The sequence below is a fragment of the Lepisosteus oculatus genome, chromosome 4, assembly GCF_040954835.1.
Source record: "Lepisosteus oculatus isolate fLepOcu1 chromosome 4, fLepOcu1.hap2, whole genome shotgun sequence".
In the NCBI taxonomy this organism is placed as follows: Eukaryota; Metazoa; Chordata; class Actinopteri; order Semionotiformes; family Lepisosteidae; genus Lepisosteus; species Lepisosteus oculatus.
In genome coordinates this window covers 4,269,973-4,282,378 of record NC_090699.1, presented here as the reverse complement: position 1 = coordinate 4,282,378, position 12,406 = coordinate 4,269,973, and the positions used below count along the sequence as shown (strand labels likewise).

The window sequence follows — 12,406 nt, the reverse complement described above, 5'->3', positions numbered from 1 at the left end:
ATTTACTGTTTGCCTGTTAGATCCAATACGGTGAAAATCCAGTGAAAACAGTGATATCTAGACCTTCAGATTCACATTAATATTTACAGTGAAAATACAGTGAAAACTGTGATATTATACACCTTCAGATACACATTAATAATTAATCAGTCGTGTGAATTTCTGTACAGTCTGACTGCTACAGGACAGGCCTCACCCTACAGTACACTGTGCTGTTAACAGGTGTACGAATTACAGGATACTTACAGGCTGGATACTCTGATCATACTGGTCTGAGCTCCACTTTCTATTGTTCAGAAAGAAGTGATTGTCTGATGCCTTTTTATAATTAGATTTGAAAAGCGACCTGCTCACTTTACTTCTGACACCGTCTTTATCGCAGTAAAGGACTATTTTCACTTTCACTTACAGAGAGGCAGGAGGATTCTGGGAAACTGGGCTGTGGCTTCAGGCTGTGTTGTTGTGATCATGCAGCTCGAGCACAGATCAGTGTTCAAGAACGCAGGAGCTCTGGGACTTTTCTGTGAAACAGGTATATCAAGCTGGAACCCAGCTCCTCTTGTCCACAGGCTGCAAGATGTGGCTCTTCTCTCTCTTAAAGGAGAAGTTCAGCTCCTGATTACCTGCCTGTGAGGCAGTGAGATCCCGAGTGAGGGAAAGGAGCTGTCAGGATAGGATGTTTGTAGAATTAGCCTCCTCCTGACTAAGTAAGACCTCCTGGGAGAAAAGGGATTTGTCCAGACTCCAGTCTGGAAGGAGAGCGTGTGAGAGCTCCAGTAGAGAGATCTTGTCTCTAGTGATGATGAGGCAGGTTTACAGGCCTGTGGGCTCTGCAAGTGAGGGGTGCTTGAGAACAGAAGGGGCTCACAGGTGCTGGACAGGGGGGCTGTGTGCTGGTTCCTTTGCCAGGTTCAATGGTGATGAAGGAACAACCAGCTGCACCAGGGCTGACTGGAGGCGTCAGCACCTGGAGGAGTGGAGCACCGCTGGGTGAGGTAGAGTGTACCTGTCACCATCGTCATCCCTCCTCTAGAGGGCGCTCTGGTCCTTTTGTGTTGAGTTCATTATCACATTCCCCTGTCCGTCTTGTTTCTTTATTTAAACCCGGTGCTCCAGAAGCTCAGGGCTCTGCATTGGAAGACGGATACCCAGAGGCCCTCCTACCATCAAGTCACCCTACGTCCGCGGCTTGAGGGCACAGGCTTCCTGACGCCGTCCAGACCAGCTGAGTCTGGGGCTCGGAGCACCTGGCCTCGTCACTCCATTTTTAATCTCCTTGTTCCATGTCCCTGTTCCTGCTTTTAATCGTCTTGTCTTGGATGGATTCCCTGGTTTGGGATTTTGGAACTGCACCCAGATTTCCTACATTGGACTGTTCCCTGGACGCCTGCATTCCCCTCTTGCACCTGATCACCATCAGCACTGCCCCCTGTTCGCCATCCCTTCTCTCCCTGACTGTGTTTTCCCCGTAGCCCTTTTCCAGTCACTTCCGGATTATACCGTCTGCACAGGGTCCTAAACTACACATCCTAACAGTACCTGCCCCCCACAGCTGAGAGAGAGGAGTCCTGATGGCACAGGGGGAACCCAAGTGCTCCTTGGGCCTGAACACCAGCAGACTGAGGGGTGTCTCTAAACAGCAAAGCAGCTGCCATATATAAAGATCTGCTGGGAAAGGTAGTGAAGAGAGCTGTTTGAGGACTGTGAGCATAATTTTGGTGTCAAAAATGGAGAAAAGATCAGGAAAGGAATATAAAACTGTTTCAAACTCTAAGCATCTCTTTGAGGTGAAGTGGATCAATCAGAGGGAGAAGAGAACCAGACACTGCCTGGATCAGACTGTCGCTCCACACTGAGCTCACAGACAAGGAGCACACCGTGAGGACGACAGACACTGGAAGAGTTAGAGGACAGTGGCTGAGATTGGAGGATGTTGTCTGTGGCTCAACAATGTTTCAGACACTCCACAGTGGGGCTTGAATGGATTTGTAAAAAGGTATATGTAAAATCCTGCATGGAGCTTTCATGAAGCACCTCAGTGATTCTGGGAAACAAACATGGCAAAAGGTGTTGTTAGATTAGACTTCATTGCAACTTTCTTGGGTAAATGCTGAGTGTAACAGTACATGTGACACAGACCCAGCACAGCAGATCTCCTGTCAGCTCTGTCTCTGCAGACAAGCAGGGTGGAGGCAGCATCATCCTGTGAGACTGCTTCTCAGCAGAGACTGTAGAGCTCGTTAGGATTGCAGGTATAATGGACAGAGCAAAGTACAGGCAAATACTGGAGGAAAACATGTTCCAGTCCACTAAAGACTTAAAACCACAAATCACCTTTCAGCAGGACAATCACCCAAAGTACAAGGTCAAACTACCCTGGAGTGGATGAAGAATAAGGAAGTTAATATCCTTGAGTGTCCCAGTCAAAGTCCTGACTTGAATCCTATTGGAAATCTGTGGAAAGACTTGAAAATAAATTCTCTCTAATCAACTTGAGGGAGCTTGAACAAATCTGACAAGAATAATGGACAAAAATTACACCAGACCTTTCCAAAAAGACATTTCTCTCTTTAGTTTTTGATTAATATTTCCTGTATCTTATCTTACACTTGGAAGCCTTGAGTATAATTTTCCAATATGGTACACAGATGTCTGCAGTAAGACAGTATAAGACACTGTTCTGTTCACAATGTACTTAATAATACCAGCCTACAGTCCAGCATACAGTAGCACTAACAAAACCTGATTCTTCATTATATTCAGAAAAGACTTTAGGGGTCTACTGTGAGGATTCATGATTCTCCTCAAGGCTGAGCTGTGTGATCACAGGTTCAGTCGTGGATCATTTCCCCTGTGGTGGCACACAGGCTGAGCCCTGTCCAGTGTAGAGTCGGTGGGCTCTCAGCCAGACTCCCAGGTGTTTTCAGGCATGTGAAGTTTTCTCCTGTCCTCTCTTTGATGCTGATGCTCTGCTATGGGATAATGCTGTCTGTGACATTTTTATCACTGCAGTCTATCCCAGCATGCAATGAGCACAAGATAGGATAACTCTTGACAGGACACTAATTAATAAGACACTGAGTCTCAACACAGCAGTGGCTCTGTGGCTAAGGATCTGTGCTTGTGACTAGAAGGTTGGTGGTGCGAATCCTGCAGCTGGCAGAGGAATCCTTCTCTGTTGGGCCCCTGAGCGAGGCCCTTAACCCCAACTGCTCCAGGAGTGCTGTCCAAATTCCCCATTGGCCTTTATCAATCATGGCCTCCTGATAATCCCCATCTATGAATTGGCTTCATCACTCTGTTCTCCCCTGATAGCTGGTGTGTGGGGAGAGTCCAGGTGCACTATGGCTGCTGTCACATCATCCAGGTGGGGCTGCACACTGGTGGTGGTGGAGGGGATCCCCATTACCTGTAAAGCACTTTGAGTGGCATGTCCAGAAAAGCGCTATATACGTGTAAGCAATTATTATTAGTAGTAGTATTATTATTGTCAACGTTTCCAGTTCTCAAGAGCTTCAAAGCAAAGAGATGTTTGCTAAGATGCAGGGGTGATCAAAGCAATAATATAGTTTACCTTGGTTAATTAAGTGTCTATCAAGAGTTCAGGAACAGGGTATAAAAACAAGCAGGTACAGAGAGCAGAAGAGAGGAAGACAAGAGGGGGCAGGAGCACAGCAAGGCAGAAGATCACCAGGAAAGAACAGGTAGGAGTTCAGTATTTGAATCCTATTAAGAGAGCTTGCTATCCTGAGGTTTTTATGGAGCTCTGATTTCCTATGTAAATCCTTTGGTTAAAAGAGGCCTCTCCTGGCTAGTGTTAGTGTAGAAGAGGGAGATTTGTTCCCATTCGTTTTGCAGCAGTTGGGTCTGCAGAGAGATTTAACCACATGTTGTCTTTTGGCCTTTGTAGGTGTTAAATACATGGTAGCCGTCTGTTTTTCTCTGAATGTTTAGGATATGGGCCTCTGAAACACCTCGCTTAGAAATTTGTACATTGTGTAACTTGTGTGTTGTATGTTAACATTGTGTGTTTAGTCTGTGTATTGCCATTGTTAATAAATATTTGTTTAACCAAGTTTGCCTGAATTACTACTCACCAATGTTGTGCCAGAGGACAAAGAGCTTGTTGGCCTCTAACAATACCCACTGCTCAGATATATTCTGTCATATTCTGTCATGATGCAGATGATAGAATCCGGAATAGAATAGATGATAGATGATCGTATCCGGAAGGGAGTGAAACAAACAGAGAAGACTAGGAGCGGGGCTGGTAGACGAACAGGGGGTGTGTTGACGGTGCGCTGGTGCTGGGGGGTGGTCCATGCGACAATCCAGAGGGAGTCCGTAGGGAAAGCCAGGGTGAGCAAAAGGTCCAGAGCCGGGTGATCCATCCATGACTGACGAGACAAAAGTTAAAAGCTGGAGCGGAATCCGGGGAAGGGTCAGGGAATAAAAAGGGTAACGGGGCCAGGCGCTCCCAGCCCCGGACCCAGATGGTCAGGATGCCGTCGAGCCCTGGAGCCGCGGGTAGGCGGGCTTCCGGGCGTCCATCTTCCAAAGCTGTGACTGGAATGGTAGGAGCGTCTACCTTTTGTAGGGAGGGGCTGGATAGGAGGCAGGTGCAGGAAAATCAACACAAACAAGAAAGAGCCAGAGGGCTCAAGCAAGAGGAGGGACAACGTATTCATTACTCATTTCACATTAATACCAGAGTTATAGGCATCAGAGAGGGCTCTCCTGGAACTTGAACTTTTACCACGTCATTATCAGAATTAACAGAATATGAATTCAGTTACACAACTCAGTTCGGTTTATTGTCATCTGCACAAGTGCAATGACAGGCTTATTTGTATGTGGGCTCCAATACAAGGACAATCATAAACACAATCACACAATCATAAACACAGAACAGCAGCAGCAACAATGAGTAAAATAACATACAACTTAAAACACATCAGTGTGAGCCAGTGGTAGATACAGAATACAGACGTCTTCTGCCCACAGAAGTCTTCAGTCTAGATGAGCCCCCAGGCTCTCCCATGTGTTAGAAACTCTGACAGTCTGTAGGTTCTGCATCACCTGTGACCTTTCATTGACCTCTATTGCACTTCCTGTTGACCTTTTCACCTTCAGACTGGGTGATGAGCTGAGACATGACCTCTCACTGGTCTCTGCCCTTCACTGTGCAGGAGTTTCTGCTGTCTCTACATCAGCTACAATCTCTGCGACTTGTGTGAGTGTGTGTACAGTCTACCTGCTCTCCGATTTCTTCTTCTGTCACTGCACTACCTCCCTCTGTCCTTCCTGTCCTCTTCTGACCTCTAGAACTTAGTTTGCATGATCTCGAGGCAACTGTTGAATGAATGGGGTTTACTTTCAACATCACAACAGAAAATAATTGCTTAAATAGTTTTCTCTGTGGTCAGTGAGAACTATTTTTCAAGGTTTATAAAAGTGTGTGCAGTATAATAAACAGCTAATTAATCCAGGTAATATTGTCCCCTACCAGCTCGTCTGATACTCCTGGAGTGTCAATTCAAAATGACAGAAGTCAAGTTCCTCTGATTCATCCCTCTGTCTGCTTTCACTCTGATCAGTGTCAGGCACCTCAGTGGCCCCTCCCACTGAACCTTGACCAGCCAATCATTCTGCTCTGAACTGGCTGAATACATCTGTCACTCATGTGTCTTCTGCTCTCTGATTACCCTGCCAGTCTGTCAATCACCAGGACTCCCAGTTACATAATTGAAGTTGTAGATTATTGTGTCTTCCACTTTAGCAAATGACTCTCTCTGAAAATCAACTCTCATACCCAACTGCTCTAGAAAACTTTGGTTTCTCAACAGGTGAATCTACCTTTAACCACACAGTACAAAACCTCCAAGCACACCACCAACAGGAAAGTGTGGAGTGAAACTGGTACCATGTGTTACTGACAAGAGCCCAGCCCAGCTCCCTGAGAGAGTGAACAGCACTCAAGAGCAACACTGAAGCTCAGAGTGAGGATCCTCAGTTCAACACTATCAACAAAAATAAATTAATGTTAAATATATCCGATATTGCTTTACAAAAAACTTGATTTTCCATCAAACACCTGACAATTGTAAATTTGTAATAAATATTTCTAATAATATGTTAACGGCAAAACAAATGTGTACTACTTAATAATTTACTCAAATATTTTTTTAATTTGAAAAACATTACATGTGTGACCTACTGTTTAATTTAAACATTTCGAACTGTCAGATTAACAAACACTTTTCTAGTTGTGAAGTTGTAACCCAGAAGATTTTCTCTTGAAGTGACACAGACCCTCAGTCAGTCCCCACAGTGAGCAGAGAGCAGCAAGCTGTCTTCATGACTTCTGCCTGTCAGCTGCTGACATGTTCAGTCCTCACCTCTCAGGGCTCAGTGCTGCTCTCAGTTCCAGGTCTCCAAGACCACAATAACCACATGTTGCAGAAGGGGTGGAGCTGAGATTGTACAGTGAGCAGACTTCCTCAGACAGTTCCTGCACCTTCCTCATTATAACACTATGACAGCAACAAGATCCCTATTCAAGGAAGACAATAATGACTGAAAGATTACAACAGAACAGAATTAAAGACACCTCACAGGAACAACCAAATAAATAAAGTACATCCTGAGACTTTGTGTGGACTGAATGGTAATTAAAATCAGTCAGTGTGAAGTGAGTCAGAGCTGAGAGCAGTCTACACTCTGATGAGACACAGCTGTGGGAGGTCCTATAAGAGCAGGTTGGATATTTACCTGCTGGGAGAACATACCAGGCTGCTGGTCCTGGGCTGGTCTCAGTTGAGAGAGGACAGAAGATTTAAGAGTATCACATGTACAGTACCACACCTGAGTATGAACAGTAGACCAAGAGAGTGAAGGTCTGCATTTCAACATTATCAACAAGAACAGTGTCAGAAACTCCAAACACCGTCTCAAGACAATCAAGTAAGATATCATGGCTGACAGTGTCGAAAGCAGCCCTGAGATCAAGAAGGATGAGGACAGAAAGAGAACCAGAATCAGAAGCCATTAGAAGATCGTTAGTGACTTTGACCAGGGCACTTTCTGTGCTGTGTAAGTGTCTGAAGCCATTATGGTTCAAATAGGTTACTTGCAATGAGATGATTATTTAATTAAATAACAACAACATGTTCTATCAAGAACTTTTGACATTAAAAGAGGGTTTCAGCCCAATGAACCGATGTACTTATTACAGTTCACTTTGTGAGAAATGAAGGAGGCCACTAATTGATTCTCCTTCCCACATACTCTCCTGTCCTCTGATTTGCTTAGTCTCTCTTTTAATTGAAAATCCATGTGTTTTTTTTCTCTCTTTTAAGTTCTTCAACAAGTTTCTTTCTTTTTCTGGTTACTATAATTACATTGGATGTGTCAATAAAATAAGTAAAATTAAAAAGAGCTCAGTTATGGGTGAATCACTGTTACTGAGCTCCATCTTATGTGCTGTGTTTCTAAAAAATATGTTTACCTTGTACCTTTTCAGCTCTGGAAAATAGCTCCTTGTTAATCTTCTGAGCCAGAATCATGCGTGAAAACTTTGACTGTCTAGTCTTCCTTTCAGTCCCAATTGCTCAGCTTTATTCATAGACTCTTTCTCCTGGTCTGGAAAAACACATTTAGAAAGACATGGAAGTGAATGAAACACACCTGGGAGACAACACAGTACACTGAATATGTAATAAACTGGTATATTTTTGGAATAATAGGAAATATGCTTGTTACAATATATTATTGGAAATATATTTTTCATTATAATTCAAGTATAATTTAAGGAATTATGAGTTGATTTAAATATATACTGTATTTTCACTATATTGAAAGACACTGAATGTCCACATATTTTGAATATATTCAATCTAATTTATATCAATAAATACTGTAGCTGGTGGGAAATAGATGGCTGGTTTCTTGGCTTCATGATCTGTGTAACTGCTGACAAGGGTAATGAGGAAGAGTAGGCAGACTCCTCCAGCACTCCCACACTGGAGCCACTGGTGTCACAGTCAGCACAGCCCCAGAGACAGGAGAGGCGAGACTGAAAATACCTGCGAGTCTGGCTGAGAGCCCACTGACTCTACACTGGACAGGGCTCAACCTATGTGCCACCACAGGGGAAATGATCCAGACTTGAACCTGTGATCTGTGTGAGAGCTCAGCACTCTGGAGTGCCTGTACTTGTGAAAACACTCAATAGACAAGAGGAGCTGGGCTCCAGCTTGATATACAGTGCCTTGCGAAAGTATTCGGCCCCCTTGAACTTTTCAACCTTTTGCCACATTTCAGGCTTCAAACATAAAGATATAAATTTTTTATTTTATGTGAAGAATCACCAACAAGTGGGACACAATTGTGAAGTGGAATGAAATCTATTGGATTTTTGAAACTTTTTTAACTAATAAAAAAATTAAAAGTGGGGCGTGCAAAATTATTCGGCCCCTTTACTTTCAGTGCAGCAAACTCACTCCAGAAGTTCAGCGAGGATCTCTGAATGATCCAATGTTGTCCTAAATGACTGATGGTGATAAATAGAATCCACCTGTGTGTAATCAAGTCTCTGTATAAATGCACCTGCTCTGTGATAGTCTCAAGGTTCTGTTGAAAGCGCAGAGAGCATCATGAAGACCAAGGAACACACCAGGCAGGTCCGTAATACTGTTGTGGAGAAGTTTAAAACCGGATTTGGATACAAAAAGATTTCCCAAGCTTCAAACATCCCAAGGAGCACTGTGCAAGCGATCATCTTGAAATGGAAGGAGTATCAGACCACTGCAAATCTACCAAGACCTGGCCGTCCCTCTAAACTTTCAGCTCAGACAAGGAGAAGACTGATCAGAGATGCAACCAAGAGGCCCATGATCACTCTGGATGAACTGCAGAGAACTACAGCTGAGGTGGGAGAGTCTGTCCATAGGACAACAATCAGTCTTACACTGCACAAATCTGGCCTTTATGGAAGAGTGGCAAGAAGAAAGCCATTTCTCAAAGATATCCATAAAAAGTCTCGTCTAAAGTTTGCCACAAGCCACCTGGGAGACACCCCAAACATGTGGAAGAAGGTGCTCTGGTCAGATGAAACCAAAATCGAACTTTTTGGCCACAATGCAAAACGATATGTTTGGCGTAAAAGCAACACAGCTCATCACCCTCAACACACCATCCCCACTGTCAAACATGGTGGTGGCAGCATCATGGTTTGGGCCTGCTTTTCTTCAGCAGGGACAGGGAAGATGGTTAAAATTGAGGGGAAGATGGATGCAGCCAAATACAGGACCATTCTGGATGAAAACCTGTTGGAGTCTGCAAAAGACCTGAAACTGGGACGGAGATTTATCTTCCAACAAGACAATGATCCCAAACATACAGCAAAATCTACAAAGGAATGGTTCACAAATAAACGTATCCAGGTGTTTGAATGGCCAAGTCAAAGTCCAGACCTGAATCCAATCGAGAATCTGTGGAAAGAGCTGAAAACTGCTGTTCACAAACGCTCTCCATCCAACCTCACTGAGCTCGAGCTGTTTTGCAAGGAAGAATGGGCAAGAATTTCAGTCTCTCGATGTGCAAAACTGATAGAGACATACCCCAAGCGACTTGCAGCTGTAATCGCAGCAAAAGGTGGCTCTACAAAGTATTAACGCAAGGGGGCCGATTAATTTTGCACGCCCCACTTTTCATTTTTTTATTAGTTAAAAAAGTTTCAAAAATCCAATAGATTTCGTTCCACTTCACAATTGTGTCCCACTTGTTGGTGATTCTTCACATAAAATAAAAAATGTATATCTTTATGTTTGAAGCCTGAAATGTGGCAAAAGGTTGAAAAGTTCAAGGGGGCCGAATACTTTCGCAAGGCACTGTACCTGTTTAGCAGTAAAGTCCCAGAGCTCCTGCACTCTTGAACACTGATCTGTGCTCGAGCTGCATGATCACAACAACACAGCCTGAAGCCACTGCCCAGTTTCCCAGAATCCTCCTGCCTCTCTGCGTTACAGCAGAAAGTGAAAATTGAAAGCAAAAATTATCCATTACTGCGATAAAGAGAGTCTCCGAAGTGAAGGTCACTTTTCAAATCTAATTATAAAGAGGCCTCAGACAATTATATATTTCTTCCTGAACAATAGAAACTGGAGCTCAGACCACAATTTTCAGAGTATCCAGCCTGTAAGTATCCTGTGATTTTCATACCAGTTAACAGCACAGTGTGCTGTAGGATTAGGTGCTGTCCTGTCGCAGTCAGACCATATAGATATTTACAACACAGATTAATTATTAATGTGTATCTGAAGGTGTAAAATATCACAGTTTGTGCTGTATTTTCACTGTATTTGCACGGATAACAGGCAAACAATAAATTCCACGGCTCCGGTTGAAAGTTTTTCTTTCACTTTGTGTTTCCTGTAGTTGAATGGTGCTTCTGTCTCTCTGGACAACATCTCTGAACACTGGAAAGATAAAAAACTTTTCTCAGCAGTCTAGACTGTAGTTCACACTGTAAACATCCCGTCAGTATTAAACCAGGTGAGTGTGAATCTGCTGAAAGTGAGGCTCCCCTCACTACCACACTACAGCTGGATAATTCTCTACGTGTCTGTTTCTGTGAAATCTTACCATCCAAAGTGTTACATTTGCAAGTCAGTAGTAAAGGCTGCCCATTAGAGCATGTCTTTATCTTAGAACTGAAATCTGACATGAGTAGCTGTTTATTTTAGAGATGAGCATTGATCTATCATTTTTTTAAAAGGTGAAATGACATTAGAGGGGTTTTATTTGAAATATCTGACTTTTTTCTATTTCATACAGTTCATATCAGACAAGATGTTTTTATATTTTAGTGATTATCCCTGGCCCACTCTGAGTATTCCTATACTTCTGAGTTGAAGTGTGACCAACCTGAACGTTTCTGTATTTCCAAGATGAATTCTTTTGAATCACAGTGTTTTCTCTTCTCTGTTGTAGAGATGAATTGTGACTGATCAGTGTGTTTCTTCATATGAGAGATTAAGTCTGTCCACTCAGAGTCTTTCATTATTCCAGGTATGCTGCCTGACTAATCTCAGTGTTTCTGTATTGCAGGTATGAAGTCTGACAGTTCAGAGTGGCTCTCTGTGACTCTGTTGCTTCTCCTCCAGTCCTCTGCTTCAGTATCAGGTACAGTGAAGAGAGACTCTCTCATTTCATTAGCCATGATTTTATATGACTGTAACAGAGGCTGTTTTCTGTGCCCTGGTCAAGCAGACAATATGAAGGCAGGTCTTTATTCATCTTACAATTGTTAAAATCACCCAGGATGAGACAGGAAGGCCTGCAGCTTTTTTTTTTTAAAAAAACACTTCTCTCTACTTAGACAATTTCTTCTAGCATTTCCATTTCCAGTCCAGTTCAGACCCCGCTGTCAAAAGAGGCTTTTCCTTCTCTGCTTCTGTTTCTTTTTTTCTTAAACCTTCCAAGCTGACCCCATGCCTCACATCGACGTTTACTACCATTCAGTAATGAATGAACCTTCAAACCCGCGCCGTTCCCCAGAGAGCAGAAATGTTCTGTGATGCCTTTCATTACAAATATCCCTTGTTCCTTGTGTCTCATTCTCACTGCTGTCAAATTACAGGTTCAAATGACTTTAAAGTTTGAACCCGTCTTACGAGCTAATTTCACTACTAGCTTTGACATGAGAGGTCAAAAACAAAATAAATATTTATAATGCTTTATAATGATTTTGTGACTGGCATTTATTAATCTCACATTTCCGAAAAAAATGAAGGCTTTTTATTTATAAAACATAATAGTCTATCCATCACCAAGCACTGCATTTCGTTTTTACTTCGGCACATGAAACAAACATATAGACAAAAAAAAGACATTTCCTGACATCACACAGCCAGTGGACTCCAGAATTATTAGCACCCCTTGTCAAATATGAAGAAAAAAAGCCATGATAAAATAAACCACATATATGAGTATTAAATATCTGTCATTATCAGTTAAGGTAATACTAGTCCTTTCTTTTCTAAAACATTTTTCAAGGTTTAATTGTAAACAAGTTTAAACCTGGCTGTTAAACAAGGCTGTTTTACCTGAAATACATAAGCTCCAACATTATTGGCACCCTTTAAGATCCCTTCAAATACAATCAAATATTTGAAAAACTAACATATTTACACTTGTTTGAGTTCAATTTTGTCTTAAGGAACTAATGGGTGTACTTTAGTGACTTCCTGTTTCCCTGGGGTATAAAAATGATGAAACACGCACAGAAAAACCTTTTGTCCTCCATCAGCATGGGGAAGGTAAAGAACTAACAACAGAGATGAGGCAAACCATTGCTGATCTTCACAAAGATAATAATGGGTACGAAAAATAAGTAAAACCTTAA

General features: G+C 42.7%; 4 protein-coding genes across 10 annotated transcripts in view; 2 read left to right on the top strand and 2 right to left on the bottom strand.

The window, feature by feature from the left end:
- LOC107075989 (butyrophilin subfamily 1 member A1-like) overlaps positions 1-425 on the bottom strand; it is a 179,330-nt gene extending 178,905 nt beyond the window's left edge. Inside the window, exon 1 of the mRNA XM_069187906.1 lies at positions 247-425. The gene's annotated coding sequence lies outside the window, so the exon portion shown is untranslated. The remainder of the gene's footprint in view (positions 1-246) is intronic.
- The window catches only part of LOC107076270 (butyrophilin subfamily 2 member A2-like), a 323,939-nt gene that overhangs the window by 15,938 nt on the left and 295,595 nt on the right, over positions 1-12,406 (bottom strand). The gene's annotated exons all lie outside the window — the stretch shown is intronic.
- Positions 1-12,406, top strand: part of LOC138238066 (butyrophilin subfamily 1 member A1-like) — an 81,343-nt gene that overhangs the window by 52,297 nt on the left and 16,640 nt on the right. The gene's annotated exons all lie outside the window — the stretch shown is intronic.
- The window catches only part of LOC102682209 (uncharacterized), a 131,390-nt gene continuing 130,063 nt past the window's right edge, over positions 11,080-12,406 (top strand). For both annotated transcript variants that reach the window (XM_069187926.1, XM_069187927.1), the window contains exon 1: positions 11,080-11,184. In XM_069187926.1, the coding sequence (XP_069044027.1) occupies positions 11,112-11,184 (73 nt within the window). In that variant the 5' untranslated portion in view covers positions 11,080-11,111. The remainder of the gene's footprint in view (positions 11,185-12,406) is intronic.